Source organism: Drosophila innubila (genome assembly GCF_004354385.1).
Source record: "Drosophila innubila isolate TH190305 chromosome 2L unlocalized genomic scaffold, UK_Dinn_1.0 4_B_2L, whole genome shotgun sequence".
NCBI classification, from domain to species: Eukaryota; Metazoa; Arthropoda; class Insecta; order Diptera; family Drosophilidae; genus Drosophila; species Drosophila innubila.
In genome coordinates this window covers 12,178,282-12,190,991 of record NW_022995372.1, presented here as the reverse complement: position 1 = coordinate 12,190,991, position 12,710 = coordinate 12,178,282, and the positions used below count along the sequence as shown (strand labels likewise).

The window sequence follows — 12,710 nt, the reverse complement described above, 5'->3', positions numbered from 1 at the left end:
AAGAGGCAGAGACTCCCAAGGAAATGACATCGACATGCAGCAGAGTTATGAGCTCAGCACACGCTAAGCTTTAAGCTTAACGAGCTCAGATTGAATACGAAATGTTTCTTTCTAGAATAGCAAAATAAATAAGATTACATTTAACTAAGAAAAAAACATACAATAAAATCAGTGAGATTTGTTGAAGAGTTGCAAGTTTATTTTACTGACGTAGCTAAGAAACTTTAAGCTTAAAATGTCTTCTGAATAGCTTACAAAATAAGTTTTAATCGAGTTTAATAAATTTTTTTGATAGATAGAAAGATACAATTGTTTTTATGTACTTCAATTTTTGAAGCTTTCAGCTGACTAGCTCTCATGAGCTTTTATGAAATATAATTTCTCTTACTTCATTAAAAATTCATTTTCATTGCTTTTAAGATAATAACTTTTTTTAAATAAATTTCAAACAGTTCGACAAGTCACTTGAAAGTGTAATGATTGATGTTGTGGCTGGTTAAAAGCACTGACCACATTAAGTGTGATTACCAGCCAACTAAATGAGCCATATTCCTTGGCCGGCAGCACTAACATAAACAGAACTCAACAATTGTTCGACTTAAACTTTCAGTTTTTTTCAGTTGCTTTACAGCTTTTTAATTGGGATTTTATTGATTGAAACGTTGTATTCTAGAACAGTGAGGCACCACACTTGCCCTATTAAGGATCGAGTCAAGGACTATACTCGTTAGCTTTTTAAATACGGTCTGCTGAATGCATAAATTATACCAACTTTACGAGAAGTCAATGAACGTTGATTGGTACAATAACACAATTATTTTGATTATTTAAATGGGATTCCATTGCTTTTATAATTACATGCAATTCTTTCACAGCATAACTTTTAGTCGTACATGCTCTGCTGATAATTTCTTTATTTTTTCTTTTTGTTTTTCCATTTGCTTATTCCTTTTCGCCAGTTTACTTTATGCACTTCGGCTGCAATACAAATTGTGCCTCTAACGTTTTCAGATTTAGCCATAAAAAATGTGTTGACATTAAGATGGGAAAAGGAGTAAAAGAGGAGGGACACAAAGTCCAGAGATATCATAAGTCATATTGCGCAATTTATGGCATTTATCGAAGTTTCAGACCGGCAATGCTGATGCTAAAGGGCAAAATCAAATTGAAAACTGTATTTTCAGGTGGGGAAAAAGAAGACCTTCAATATTCAAAATTTAAGGTGAAGCAGGCTCAAATGCTTATGTCAAGTTATCTATACTTAAAGATGCGCTTTATACTTCAGTTCGACTTGGCATTATAATATCTGCCTCAGTCTGTTATAAGATTTATTTAATCATTTTGTCGATAGTATTCGGAGAAAGAAGTGAATGTGGAATGAATTAATACTAGCTTTAAATATTAATAAATAATTAATAGAATCCTTGAAGAAATGAAGAAAACTTGTAAAAAAAAAATGGATCAAGATCAACTACGATATAATTCTTACACGATACTATCGTCTGTAGTATCGTAAATTTAAAGAAACCTGCAAAGATTGCGGCTAATAAACTTTCGCATCTAGGGGGATTTTCTAGCTTGACAGCTGTAACATATGATGGCAATTGTTGTTGGCCAAATTGAAAGTCATGACAACAGAGGGACAAATGAAAATATCACCATGGCTTTGTCTTTACCAAAGTACGAGTATTTCTCCCCTTTATTCGTCAACGTAATGCAAAATTCATTTTGAAAAATTGCCAACGTTGACCAATTAGAATTAAAAGCAACCAACACCTGTGTCAACAGACACACGTGTCTGTTGACGCCCCAAGTGCCCCATGGGGCAGGATAAAATAGAACAATCAATCATGCAGCTTGGCTGGCGATTCCAATCTAAATGCTAAGTGCATGCGAAACTTTTGATACGTCTACTCACCTGGAGGGAATACTAGACATCCTTCACACACTTACACAATTAATAAAAATGCGTTTAATTAATGAAAACGTGAATTTTCATTAATGAATCACAAGCTTCATTCACCTTACCGGCAATGCAAACAATTTAATATGTTTAATTAAAAGCAGCGTATAAGTTTCTGCTGAAAAACTGTTTTTACATTTACACACACTCTGACACACACAGTCATAATTAAATTAATGAGAAAATGAAATAGTTTCCCACTTGGCTCAAAAGTCAGCCCAGGCAGCTGCCAAGTTGAGAAGCTGCATTTTCAACTTTTCCCGGCTCTTTTCTGGGGCTTTGTGTATGTTTTCTTTGCGTGCAAATGAGCTCAAATTTGTTGAACAAATAGTGTGTGCTTTAATGGGTAGATAGAGTGAAACGGAGCACAGAGAATGCAAGCATTGAACGTGTAGGGCATGAGTGTACACTGTTCAAAAAATTGGTTACATTTGCCCATGAGAATTTAATATTTTATGCTGCAGTGATAAACTGCGGTTCCAAAGTGTTGCACTGTAAAAAAGAATTATTACAAAATATCGATTTTATTATAATTAAATTACTTTTACAAAAATCATTTAAATAACGTTAAATATTTAAATATCTATTATAAAACTATGGCTAAACTTAGTGTTTGTGATAAAATAAAAATAAAGATGATTTTATCTGGGACTGAAAATAATAATTATTGACGAAAAGATCAACTAAAAAGTCAAGCATAAGAACAAGTTCAATTTTTGTTTTGAATGTACCAAATTTGTTGATTTTTTTTTAATTTCTTCTGCAAACAGCTAATAAACTTATATATTTGAGACTTTTAAAAAATCACTTTTAATGGTTATTTAAGAATTTTAATTTTATAAATCAAATTTACAAGTGAATTTTATATTATTTCAATTAATATTCTAAATAGGTCGTATTAAAGCCTATATATGAGTTACTGCCGCCATTTCCTAGCTGTGTATTAAGAGCATGCAAATCCGTTACCACGAAAAACAATGGCCAAATTAGATATGCGCATATGTTTGTCCAAATGCAACAACAAAAAGTGGGGTAACAACGCAAGTTGCAACTGCAACTTGTTCAGCTGCTTCTTATTCTCATTCCCGCAAAGACAACCACGGAGCTGAAGTGATTGCAAACAGGGTGCGAAATGCAGCGCATAAAACTAAAACCAACAACTGGTTAGTGGAAGTGAAGTGAAGTTCCAGCCGGAAACGGAAGTACCAGGCCCTGCAAGAACAAGACAAGCTCAGTCAAGTGGGATGCTGGATAGCTGGATAGCTGCAGAGCCCATCTTGGTAGCTGGTAAGTGACTGGGCCCAGAAGCAAAACCAGGCTAATGCTGCTGGTGCAGCATCAGCTCAAAGCCTCAAGCATGCTTGAGATGCAAAGTAAATGCAAAACCACAGCAAATTATGTCGAGAGGGACACGGAGGGAGAGCATAGGGAATCGGATGCAGAGGCCACGACTATAGTCGAGTTTAAGCAAATGGCTGCAGTCTACGATAAGACCCAACCAACTCCAACCAGCAGGAACAGCAGCTCAAGTGATTTTCCTTGAGTGTGCCTTGAGCAGGTGTCTGTTTAACCATTATGTTTAGTTGCAGGCAATTTGTTTTTGCCATTTTCCCAAGCAAACGAAAAGCGAGCATTTTTAAGCAGCTACAAAATGCATGAACCGACGTGCACTACACTTTAGGCAGAAACTACACTGTGCATCAAAATTACTGCTACACAATTAATTAAGTAAAAACTTTCCATAATTACTTTGGCTTCCATATTTTAATATTTTTTAATTGCTTTCTGTAATGTTATAAATTTTTATATAAATTAAAATTTTGTAGTTGTTCATTAAAAAATTAAAGAACCTTTCATTAGCTTTATAAATTGACCTACAGTTTTCAATTAAGTTTTAGAAAACTAATTTCAAAGTGATGAACAAAAAAGTTGTGTATTTTTCTATCCATTTTGGGTGTTTATTAAAGTCAATTTTTGTAAAGTACTTAGATAATAAATCTAATGACCCAATTCATATTTTTCAACTAAAGGGACTGAATGTTTTAAAATTGCAATAAATTACACAGAATTTGACAGGAAGAATAACTAAAAATTGCCAGGGATTTAATTTATCGAAAACCTTTCAAGTGTTCTCTTTAAATTTTAACTACTTGTAATTTTGCAGTTGCATAGTGTAGTCTTAAGGCGCTCCCTGAAGTGCACACCAGACCAGAAGCTGATTAAGTTGCCGCCAAATAAAATGGCTTTATTAACAAGTACAACATGAGCAACAGCAGCAAGAGGAATAAAAGGAGTAAAAATAGATGATGTTTAAATCATTCCTCAGAGCTCGTCATGTCCGATCAGAGTATAACGATACTTGGAAGGTCCCAGATATCGAAATGTGGAATTCGAGGGCTTCTTATTTTCGTTATTCGTCGTATTCGTAATATTCAGCTGGAGATTCAAATGTTGACTATTAAAGGTGTCGACAAACTGCTTGAGATGTCCTGGTATATACATGTCCCTGAAATGCGGATATGGATACATTAACTTAAGGGAATCAATGGCAATTATGGGCAGATCTCGATGTGTTTTTCCCATGTGATGCACGGAATGCTCAAATTTCAATCCATCGACGGTAACAAAATTGAACTGACCACAATCGGTCAATTGCATTTCGACAATGGACTTGAAATCCTTCACCGAGCTCATATCATTGGGCATATGGAAGAGCACTAAGAGCGGCAGCCCCTGCTCAATTATTTCTTCCACATTGCCAAAGTCCACCTCCCGAACTAAGGGCACACACTTCTTCAAGAGCCACGCCTCGAACACTGATTTATTGGTCATATCGCCCAAAAAAAGTTCATCTGTAGCATGTGTGCGTGCTGTATCTGGGCGATAGACTATAGTCGGCATACGTTGCGTATACGAAACGTTGTCCAGCTTAGGCCCAACTCTTTGATAGAAATCACAGTCGTGTTTGTAACGCTCCGCCAACTGTTCAAAGATGGCAAATTCCGGTTTCTTACGATTGTCGAAGAATCCAATTACCGAACGTCTCTTCACATTGATCATTTCCAGCTGTTCCATATCATTAAATCTTTTAATCGCAAACTGAAACTGTTTTTTTACATACTCCACAAGTGCCTCAACCGAACGTTTTCCTCGATACTCCCGACGCAATGGATGACCACGATAAAATATACGCAACGTGGGAAACTTGGTGATGGCACAAAGATTCGATAGCTCCACCTCGCTCATACAATCCACGCGACCCAAACGCACCTTTGCCGACTTTGGAAGATCCTCGGCCAACCTAATGGCCGCAGTCTCAAAGATCGGCGCCAATCGAGCACTGAAATGACACCAATCCGCATAGAAGTTGATAAAGACCACATCATTCGCCTGCAATGTGATATTAAAGTTGGATTTAGTGATCTGCAATACATGCGGTTCTATTGGCGATGAGTTTAATGATGATACTGTCAATGACTCCGTCTGTGCCATCAAAAACAACGGAGGCATCAGCAGCAACGTTAAAAACATTCTGATTCAACGAATTTTTACAATGAAAAATATTTGACAATAGACTATGTGTCAGCGTATAAAATGTTTGAAATCCCTAAACCTAAAATCTACTATTGAACATTTGCCAACCAAAGGCAGCTAAAAGACGTGTAAACTCAATTTTTTCATAAATCATTAATCGAAAATAATATAAACAAATTTCTAGCATAACTCACAATCTTTTAAGTCTAATTTTCCACCTAAGAATTTATGCAATTTTAAATCGATGAAACACGTATATAATAATTTTTGATATAGATCTTAGGGTAACAAGGACAAAAAAGTCGTTTCGATCGGAAACGTAGAATTTTTATACAGATATTTCCAAGAAATCAAATATAAGTAACGGTTTCGGTATTCGGTATATACTATTTCGGTAAAAGGTTCTATTTCAGTTTTCTTTTTTCTTTCGGTTTCGGTATCAGTACCGGTACGCAAAGGTACAACAAAATAATTTTTAAACAATTTAAAAGGTTTTTGTGTCGTTATATAATAATTTTGACATCGAAGTAAATATCTAAGTCAAGAGGAATAACATTTTTTGAAAGAATTTAATAAAATATGAATGCAGAACAAATTAAGATGCAAAAAATGATTAAAATGACAGTCCGTTTGAAAATCGGGTCAGCTTTGCTCAAGCTATGACATTTCGAAGTTGCTCAAGCCACTGACCTAACAACTTTACAAGTTAAAATATTTCTTAATTTTGACAAGATATTTTACAAGAAAATGAAAGGTCTCAGAATCAAATTTAAAGTGTTGTTTTATACGAAATACGATATAAGGAGTTGATTAAAAGTGAAAACTTGAGATTTAAAATTTAAAATTTTCGAAATTTCAAAGGGACCCTTACCATCGAAATCGAGTCTTGGTCGAAAATAATTAAATTTTTTAAATGAACAAAATTTGAATAGAGAATAAATTTAGAGGCTAAACCACGACCAAAATGACAAAATCGGGTCAGATTTGATCAAGTTATGACAGTTGGAAGTTGGTCAACTCTTTGACCTAGCCACTTTACCACAACCGTACCGGTACGAGCATTTAGTCAGTCCCTTTCCCCTAACGGGCTAAATCAAAGAATGCTAAAATATGTGGCTCTTAATATTTGATATAGCTCTCAAATTTCTGCGAAATTCATAACATTTAACCAAAAGTTTGATCATTCGATAAATATTATAATTTTATTATGGATCTCGGATCGTACGAAAATCTATACTTTTTTCAAAAATACAAATGTTTTCAGGAACACATTTCTACCCTGAGATGTACAACATAAAACAATATTGTGCAATATGCAATTATGTTTAAAGATTAAGTACCTTCCCAATTTAAAACCACTTTCACTTTTAGTTTCCAGACACTAATATATTATATTTGATGAGCTTCTCAGTCTATTATCTCTTGATTTATACAAGTTAATTAACACGTTCGTTGGGCAAAAACCAATGTTGTGAACAACATTGAATACAAAACACGCCCGGAAATAAATAGAGGGAGATAGAGAAAGAGACATATGGACGGATGGCTAAACCTATGTCAACAGCCAGACAAAAAGCACAATTAAACCCTTTGAAAAGGCGCAGACAAAGCAGCAAATACAAACAATGCAGCAGGCAGATGCCGATGCCGATGGGGTTGGCGTTGAAAGGGCTGTGAAGGTCAAGTCACAGCAACCCCCTCAATATGGATGGGATTGAGTCACCTCAGGCCTTGTGTGAACTCTAGATTTATTGGATATTGTCGCATAAAGTCACATGGTTTTTGCACAACATTTTATCGCCAGACTCAAAGATAAACGCCATAAACAATTGTCTGGAAGCAACAGGAATTGCTGGCAATAAAGTCATGATCCAAGAGGTCACTTGGAGTGAGGGGAGAAAAGCAAACAATATTTAGACTTTTCTTAAGTAAATTATTGCAAAAATCGACGAGGACACCGACGGAAGCTCAAATGGGCGCAAAAATGTCATTAAAAGGCAGCCAGAACATTGTCTGGATTGAGAATCTCTTCGACTGGAGTGTGGGCAAGTTGTTGTTTCCGTTTCCGTCATGTTGAGGTCCTTTTGAAATGTTGACGACAGCCAGCAACAAGAGAAACACCAGCAGGAGCAGACCTAGGACGACAAGGACAACATTCCCAGCCATTCAATCTCATCCTTAAACTCGCACTCACAATCCCATCCACAACTGGAGTTAACTGGATGAAGGATGAAGGCTGCCTTCATCATCTCATTTGTGATTTGTGGAGTTGCAGCTGCAAATATTTGTTTAGCCCTTTTGCAACCAGGCAACGATTACCAGAGATATCTGAGAGCTCTGCTGTACCAGCTATTTGTTTATTTTCATTGGACTTTTGTGGAGCGTTTAACCCTTTTAATGTCAATGATAATCAAAATTTCGAGACTACGGATCATTTTAAGCGGTTAGCTTACAGTCAACGATGTGAAATAAAGTTACTGCAATTTTCCTTAAATAATATTGAATACATAGTAATTGGACTAAAAGTTTAGAAATCTTAAAAAAAAAAAAAGGTTGAACATATACAGAGATTTAATATTAATTGAATTAAAAGTAAGAAACAGGGAATAATACTGGAACCGGTACCGAAACCGTTAACAGAAACTTACTTAGAGAAACTGTTTTACTGTATATACTAAAAATTTCATAGGGATCAAACCACAATTTCAAATATCTTTATATTTACAAATCAATTTTTTTTTATCAACTTATTCATCCGCATGAAATGAATTTCAACTGCCAACACTTGCAGGACTCATGAAATTGTCAACAGAATAGAAATAATTTCCATAAAGCATTTGAAATAGCCAATAAATCGAAGGACTCAAATGCAAGTCAAGACATTTAAAAGTCAATTCACAAAAGCGCATCCAAAGGCTGTCAAAGCAGCATCAGCAAAATCATCTCAAGAGTATAAATATCCTAACCTTCCTCTGCTAGGGAATAACTCATAATTCTCGCGGTTGCCTTTAGATTGAATTTATGCAATGGATGCGTCTTTTTTTGATGATAAATGCGCTTGCCACAAAACGATTTGTTGCGCATACTTTGCCGCGAAATTTATGCGAATTTGTAATGCAATTCATAAGCCGCAATGTTGCAGCAATGCAGAATTTACAGAGTTGCAATTTATTGTGGCGCAGAGTTGTCAATGCAAGCAAATAAATTGGCTTTACCAGAAATCGCATAGCTTCAATATTGCCATTGCAAAAACCTCTTTATATGTTAATCACCAGCCATTTTTCAGCTGAATGCAATTGAATTGAAATATCCTTCCCACAAGCAAGTTTATAATTAATGAATTTATTATCGCATTGTTAACATTTCTTATGTGCATAATATCAACTTCAAATTTCTCAATAAACTACAAAAGTATGCCAAATGACTTTAAGACTCATAATTATAGCCTTAGTCCTTCTTTTGCTGTGAGGCAAACTTTCAGAAACGCGACGCTCAGCTAGGATCTAGCGCCACCTACCGGCGGCAAGTTTAATTATTGAGCTGCTTTGCCGCCATTTTGAAGCTGCACACTTTACCGTTGTGTTTGCTTAGTCATTTAGTCATTCAGTCTGTCAATTTTAGTGGCGACTGCGACGCAACAGCGACGTCAGCATCGTTGACGCATTAAAACAATTTTGTTAATTAAGTAGGAAAAATTGTTAGTTTATTTACTCATCAACTTTGCAAGTTCCCATACCAAAAGCATACATTTTCGCTGCACTAACTCACTTTTCTTCTCTCTCTCTCTCTCTCTTCTCTCTCTCACTATCTTTGCTCATTCCTTTGGCAAGTTTTTTGCCTTGCGAGGCAAGTTTACAGTTTGCTTTGTGCGATGCCGCTCAAAAATTCTCAAGTGCACAATTAATTAGTAAAGTTGGCAGCTCCAACAGAGAAAAGCAGTCGGAGAAGCAAAGAAAAGCAAAGCGCCACGCTCATGGAATTTATGGACCGTTTTGATTAGACTTAGCTAAGTATAGGATGGCAAGTTTCAGACTCATGGCCCACAACTTGGCTAACTATATAACTAAGTAGCTAAGCTCGATGTCGATGCCAATGTCGCTGTTGATGAGGATTTCGTTTTTTTTTGGAAGGAGGCGTCAAATTGAAAATTGATTGGAAACTGCATAAGTAATGAAAGTGATTTGCGGAACAATCAATTGATTTCAATTTCTGCTATTGTTGAGTCTACAATCGAATTCAATTCGATGGAATAGCAGTTTTCTAAGCACTCAAGTGGCAAGCTAATGGCTAAACGAGTATACAAAAATACAATATTAATGAAAAGCAGTCTACTATTCTAAGCTGCAGATAATTAAATAAAATTCTTAATAAAGAATAAAATGATGTATAAGTATTTTATAAAATGAATTTAAATTATAATTTTAATAAATTATAATTTTAATAATTAAATTTTGTTGCCTGGGAATAACTTGAAAATATCTTCAGTAATTTCACAACTTTGTATGTTAGTATATTAGTTCAAAATGCTGTGATTTCTGTTTTATTTATACATTCAATTCAGCATTAGCATGCCGTTTTAAAGCTCTCTGTTAACTTACTGTAACTTAACATGCGGCAAACAACAACTGGCGCCATCTGTGGTATGTGCGTTGAATTATAGTACACCATTCAAAATAACCGTCGCTTTCAAGTTACGCTCTCGCTTGCTGCCTTTTACTTTTGCTTTCAATTCAGTGCAACTTGAAAATAAATAAAATATTAAAAAAAAAATAAATAAAGCGATAGACAAAGCGAAATAAACTAATTAAAAATGTTAAACTTAAGTTTAAGAAAATATAGTCACGGTTTATTAATTTGTTAACTATGTAATTAGCTGATGCATATTTTGTTGCATACTAAGGAAAACACCTCAAACTGTTGTTGTAATTAAACGTGATTGTATACTAGCATTATGAATCATAATATGAAAAGCTTTTAAGACTTGAAAAAGAAGCAGAAATACATAATTTTACCCAAATATTATTTTATATTTGTCCAAGCTTTGAAAATATATAATTTTATTTGATTTAGTAAAGTAATAACTTTTTATTTAACTAGCCTTTTAATACTGTAAGACAAGCTATTTTCCTTTCAATAAGGAAGACAATGCCACACACAAATGAACGAGTGGCTTGTACTTTTAATCGCATACATGAAGTGGCAAGCAAAGTAGTTCAATATCATTGTAACTTGTGGCAGAGTCGAGTGAATCTTATGCAATCTTCTATTATAATATCATGCACAATGTAAACAAAAGCAAAAACAGCTTAAGCCAAGTGGAAATATGGTGGTAAATCATGTTGCAACAGATTGGCTGATATCTGCCACCACAATAACAACATGCGCAAAACCAAAACAAGATACAATAAATAAGTTAAGCTACGTCAAGGTAAAAAATTGAATACTCTACATAGAAAACACAACCAATACAAAAAAAAAAGAAAGCTAATGCATAAATAAGAAAGATAAATGTTTTAAAAGTTCACAGCAATTTAGCCAAAAGTTTACTAATACTAGTGTAATTACTTCATGAATTCTAAATTGTTGATATAGTTTAAGTACCTAACGAATTAGTGAAAATACCGCAGCAGTTTGGTCGCTTGGAGTCCCACAGTAATTGTGCGCATTTCTTTTCTTCTCACTGCATTTCCAATTCCATTTTCATTTCCATTTTCCTAGCATATATCAGAAAGCAAAACGTTTTGCCAGCACTCTGCGACTTTAGCCCTTTTTGTTTTATTTTGTTTATAGTGTTATAGGCCAGGCCAGACAGACACGCGACCCACGAGTTCATTACTTTCAATCAGCTGCATTAGCTTCCCTACGATTGTTTATTTAATTTGTGCTTTCATTTAAGCAGTTAACTGGAAAATCGCAATGGAAAACGCAGCTCTTTTTATATTGCTGGTAGTCGGGAAAAACTTTGTTTTCTGTCGTTTGTCTTTTATCAAATTATTTGCTACTGTGTTTTAATAGATAAACTTGTTTTTTAGAGAGTATGTGGAAAATTAAATACATTTTAAAGAATGAAGTTTTAATTTCAAGAAAGTTAATTAAGAAAGGAATGAAACGATACAATTTAAAAGGGGTTTGAATCAGTTGTATACAGTTAGCCATCAATTATGTCGACAAAATAGATAAATAATAATATACTCTTTTAGGAAGGCGTGTAGAAGAATAATTTGTAATGAGCATAACTTGATTATAAAAATAAAAAACGTCGACCTTGTTAATCCTCTCATAGTAACATCAAAATAAATAATACACATGCTTTATTTTGCAAAAAAAAAAATCATTTCTTGTTCTATTTTTATTTTATTTTAATATATAAAGTTGCTTTATTGTTTCATTTGCTAAAGTTTCATTTAAAAGCAAAAGAAAAAATATCTGAATTATTTTAAAGCAATTACTTGTCTTACTTTATGTTGTAGATACTTATAAAATATGATTCTTACAAATTAGAAACAAAAAAATTCAGTTTTTATATAGCTGAATACTGTATGGCATGTTTAAAGATTAACGCAAGGATTCGAGTATTTGATTTGACTTGATGTGATTTAATGAAATAATATCAATTATAGTCCAACTTCATTTTATTATCCATCGCCATCATTTAATTTTTATCACCAAATCTCTTCAAAGCCAATAAGCTGTCCAACTTTTCATCAAAGCTCTTTAGCCACATTATTTACTTGGCCTTAAATCAAATACGTTAAATATCTTAAATGCAATTTTGACGACAACATTTATCAGAGTTTAGTGAATTTTTATTCGATTGGCTTTCAGCTGCAATAAGTAATGCAAACTTTGACTCGAAGGTGGACGATCAAGCTGAAGATAAAAGATTTGGAAAAGAGCCTGCAGGTGGTTTTTCAGTTTGGCAATAGCCAAAAAAATTTGTCTGGCTCTTACAATTTAAAATATATTTTTGCATTGTGAAACGCAGCTCTGGCAGGTTGGGCAGCCATATGGAAATGGGGTTTCGGTGACACGCAACCAACAAACGACATGAGCACGAGCCAAAAGCAAAACAGAGACTAAGATTCAGACTCAGACAGAGACTGAGACTGAGATGAAAACTGAGTAAGTATATCTTAAAAACACTCTAAGCACTGCAATGTCAAACGGGGCTGAGGCGTCTGACTCCAAACGAGCCATGCTCATTTTGGTTTTA

The 12,710-nt window shown here is 34.5% G+C and overlaps 1 protein-coding gene across 1 annotated transcript; it reads right to left on the bottom strand.

Moving 5' to 3' along the window:
• Positions 1 to 5,495, bottom strand: LOC117780818 (endoplasmic reticulum resident protein 44-like). Its single transcript, XM_034617485.1, has 2 exons — positions 4,235 to 5,495; positions 1 to 12 (listed from the first exon to the last, which is right to left on the bottom strand). Exon 1 carries the CDS (start codon positions 5,492 to 5,494, stop codon positions 4,286 to 4,288), a length of 1,209 nt encoding a protein of 402 aa, XP_034473376.1. The 5' UTR covers position 5,495; the 3' UTR covers positions 1 to 12; positions 4,235 to 4,285.
• Between the last annotated feature and the right edge of the window lie 7,215 nt (positions 5,496 to 12,710).

What these genes read in the sequence shown, in the direction of transcription:
- LOC117780818 (XM_034617485.1), bottom strand. Translation starts at nt 5,494, where the DNA reads ATGTTTTTAACGTTGCTGCTGATGCCTCCGTTGTTTTTGATGGCACAG.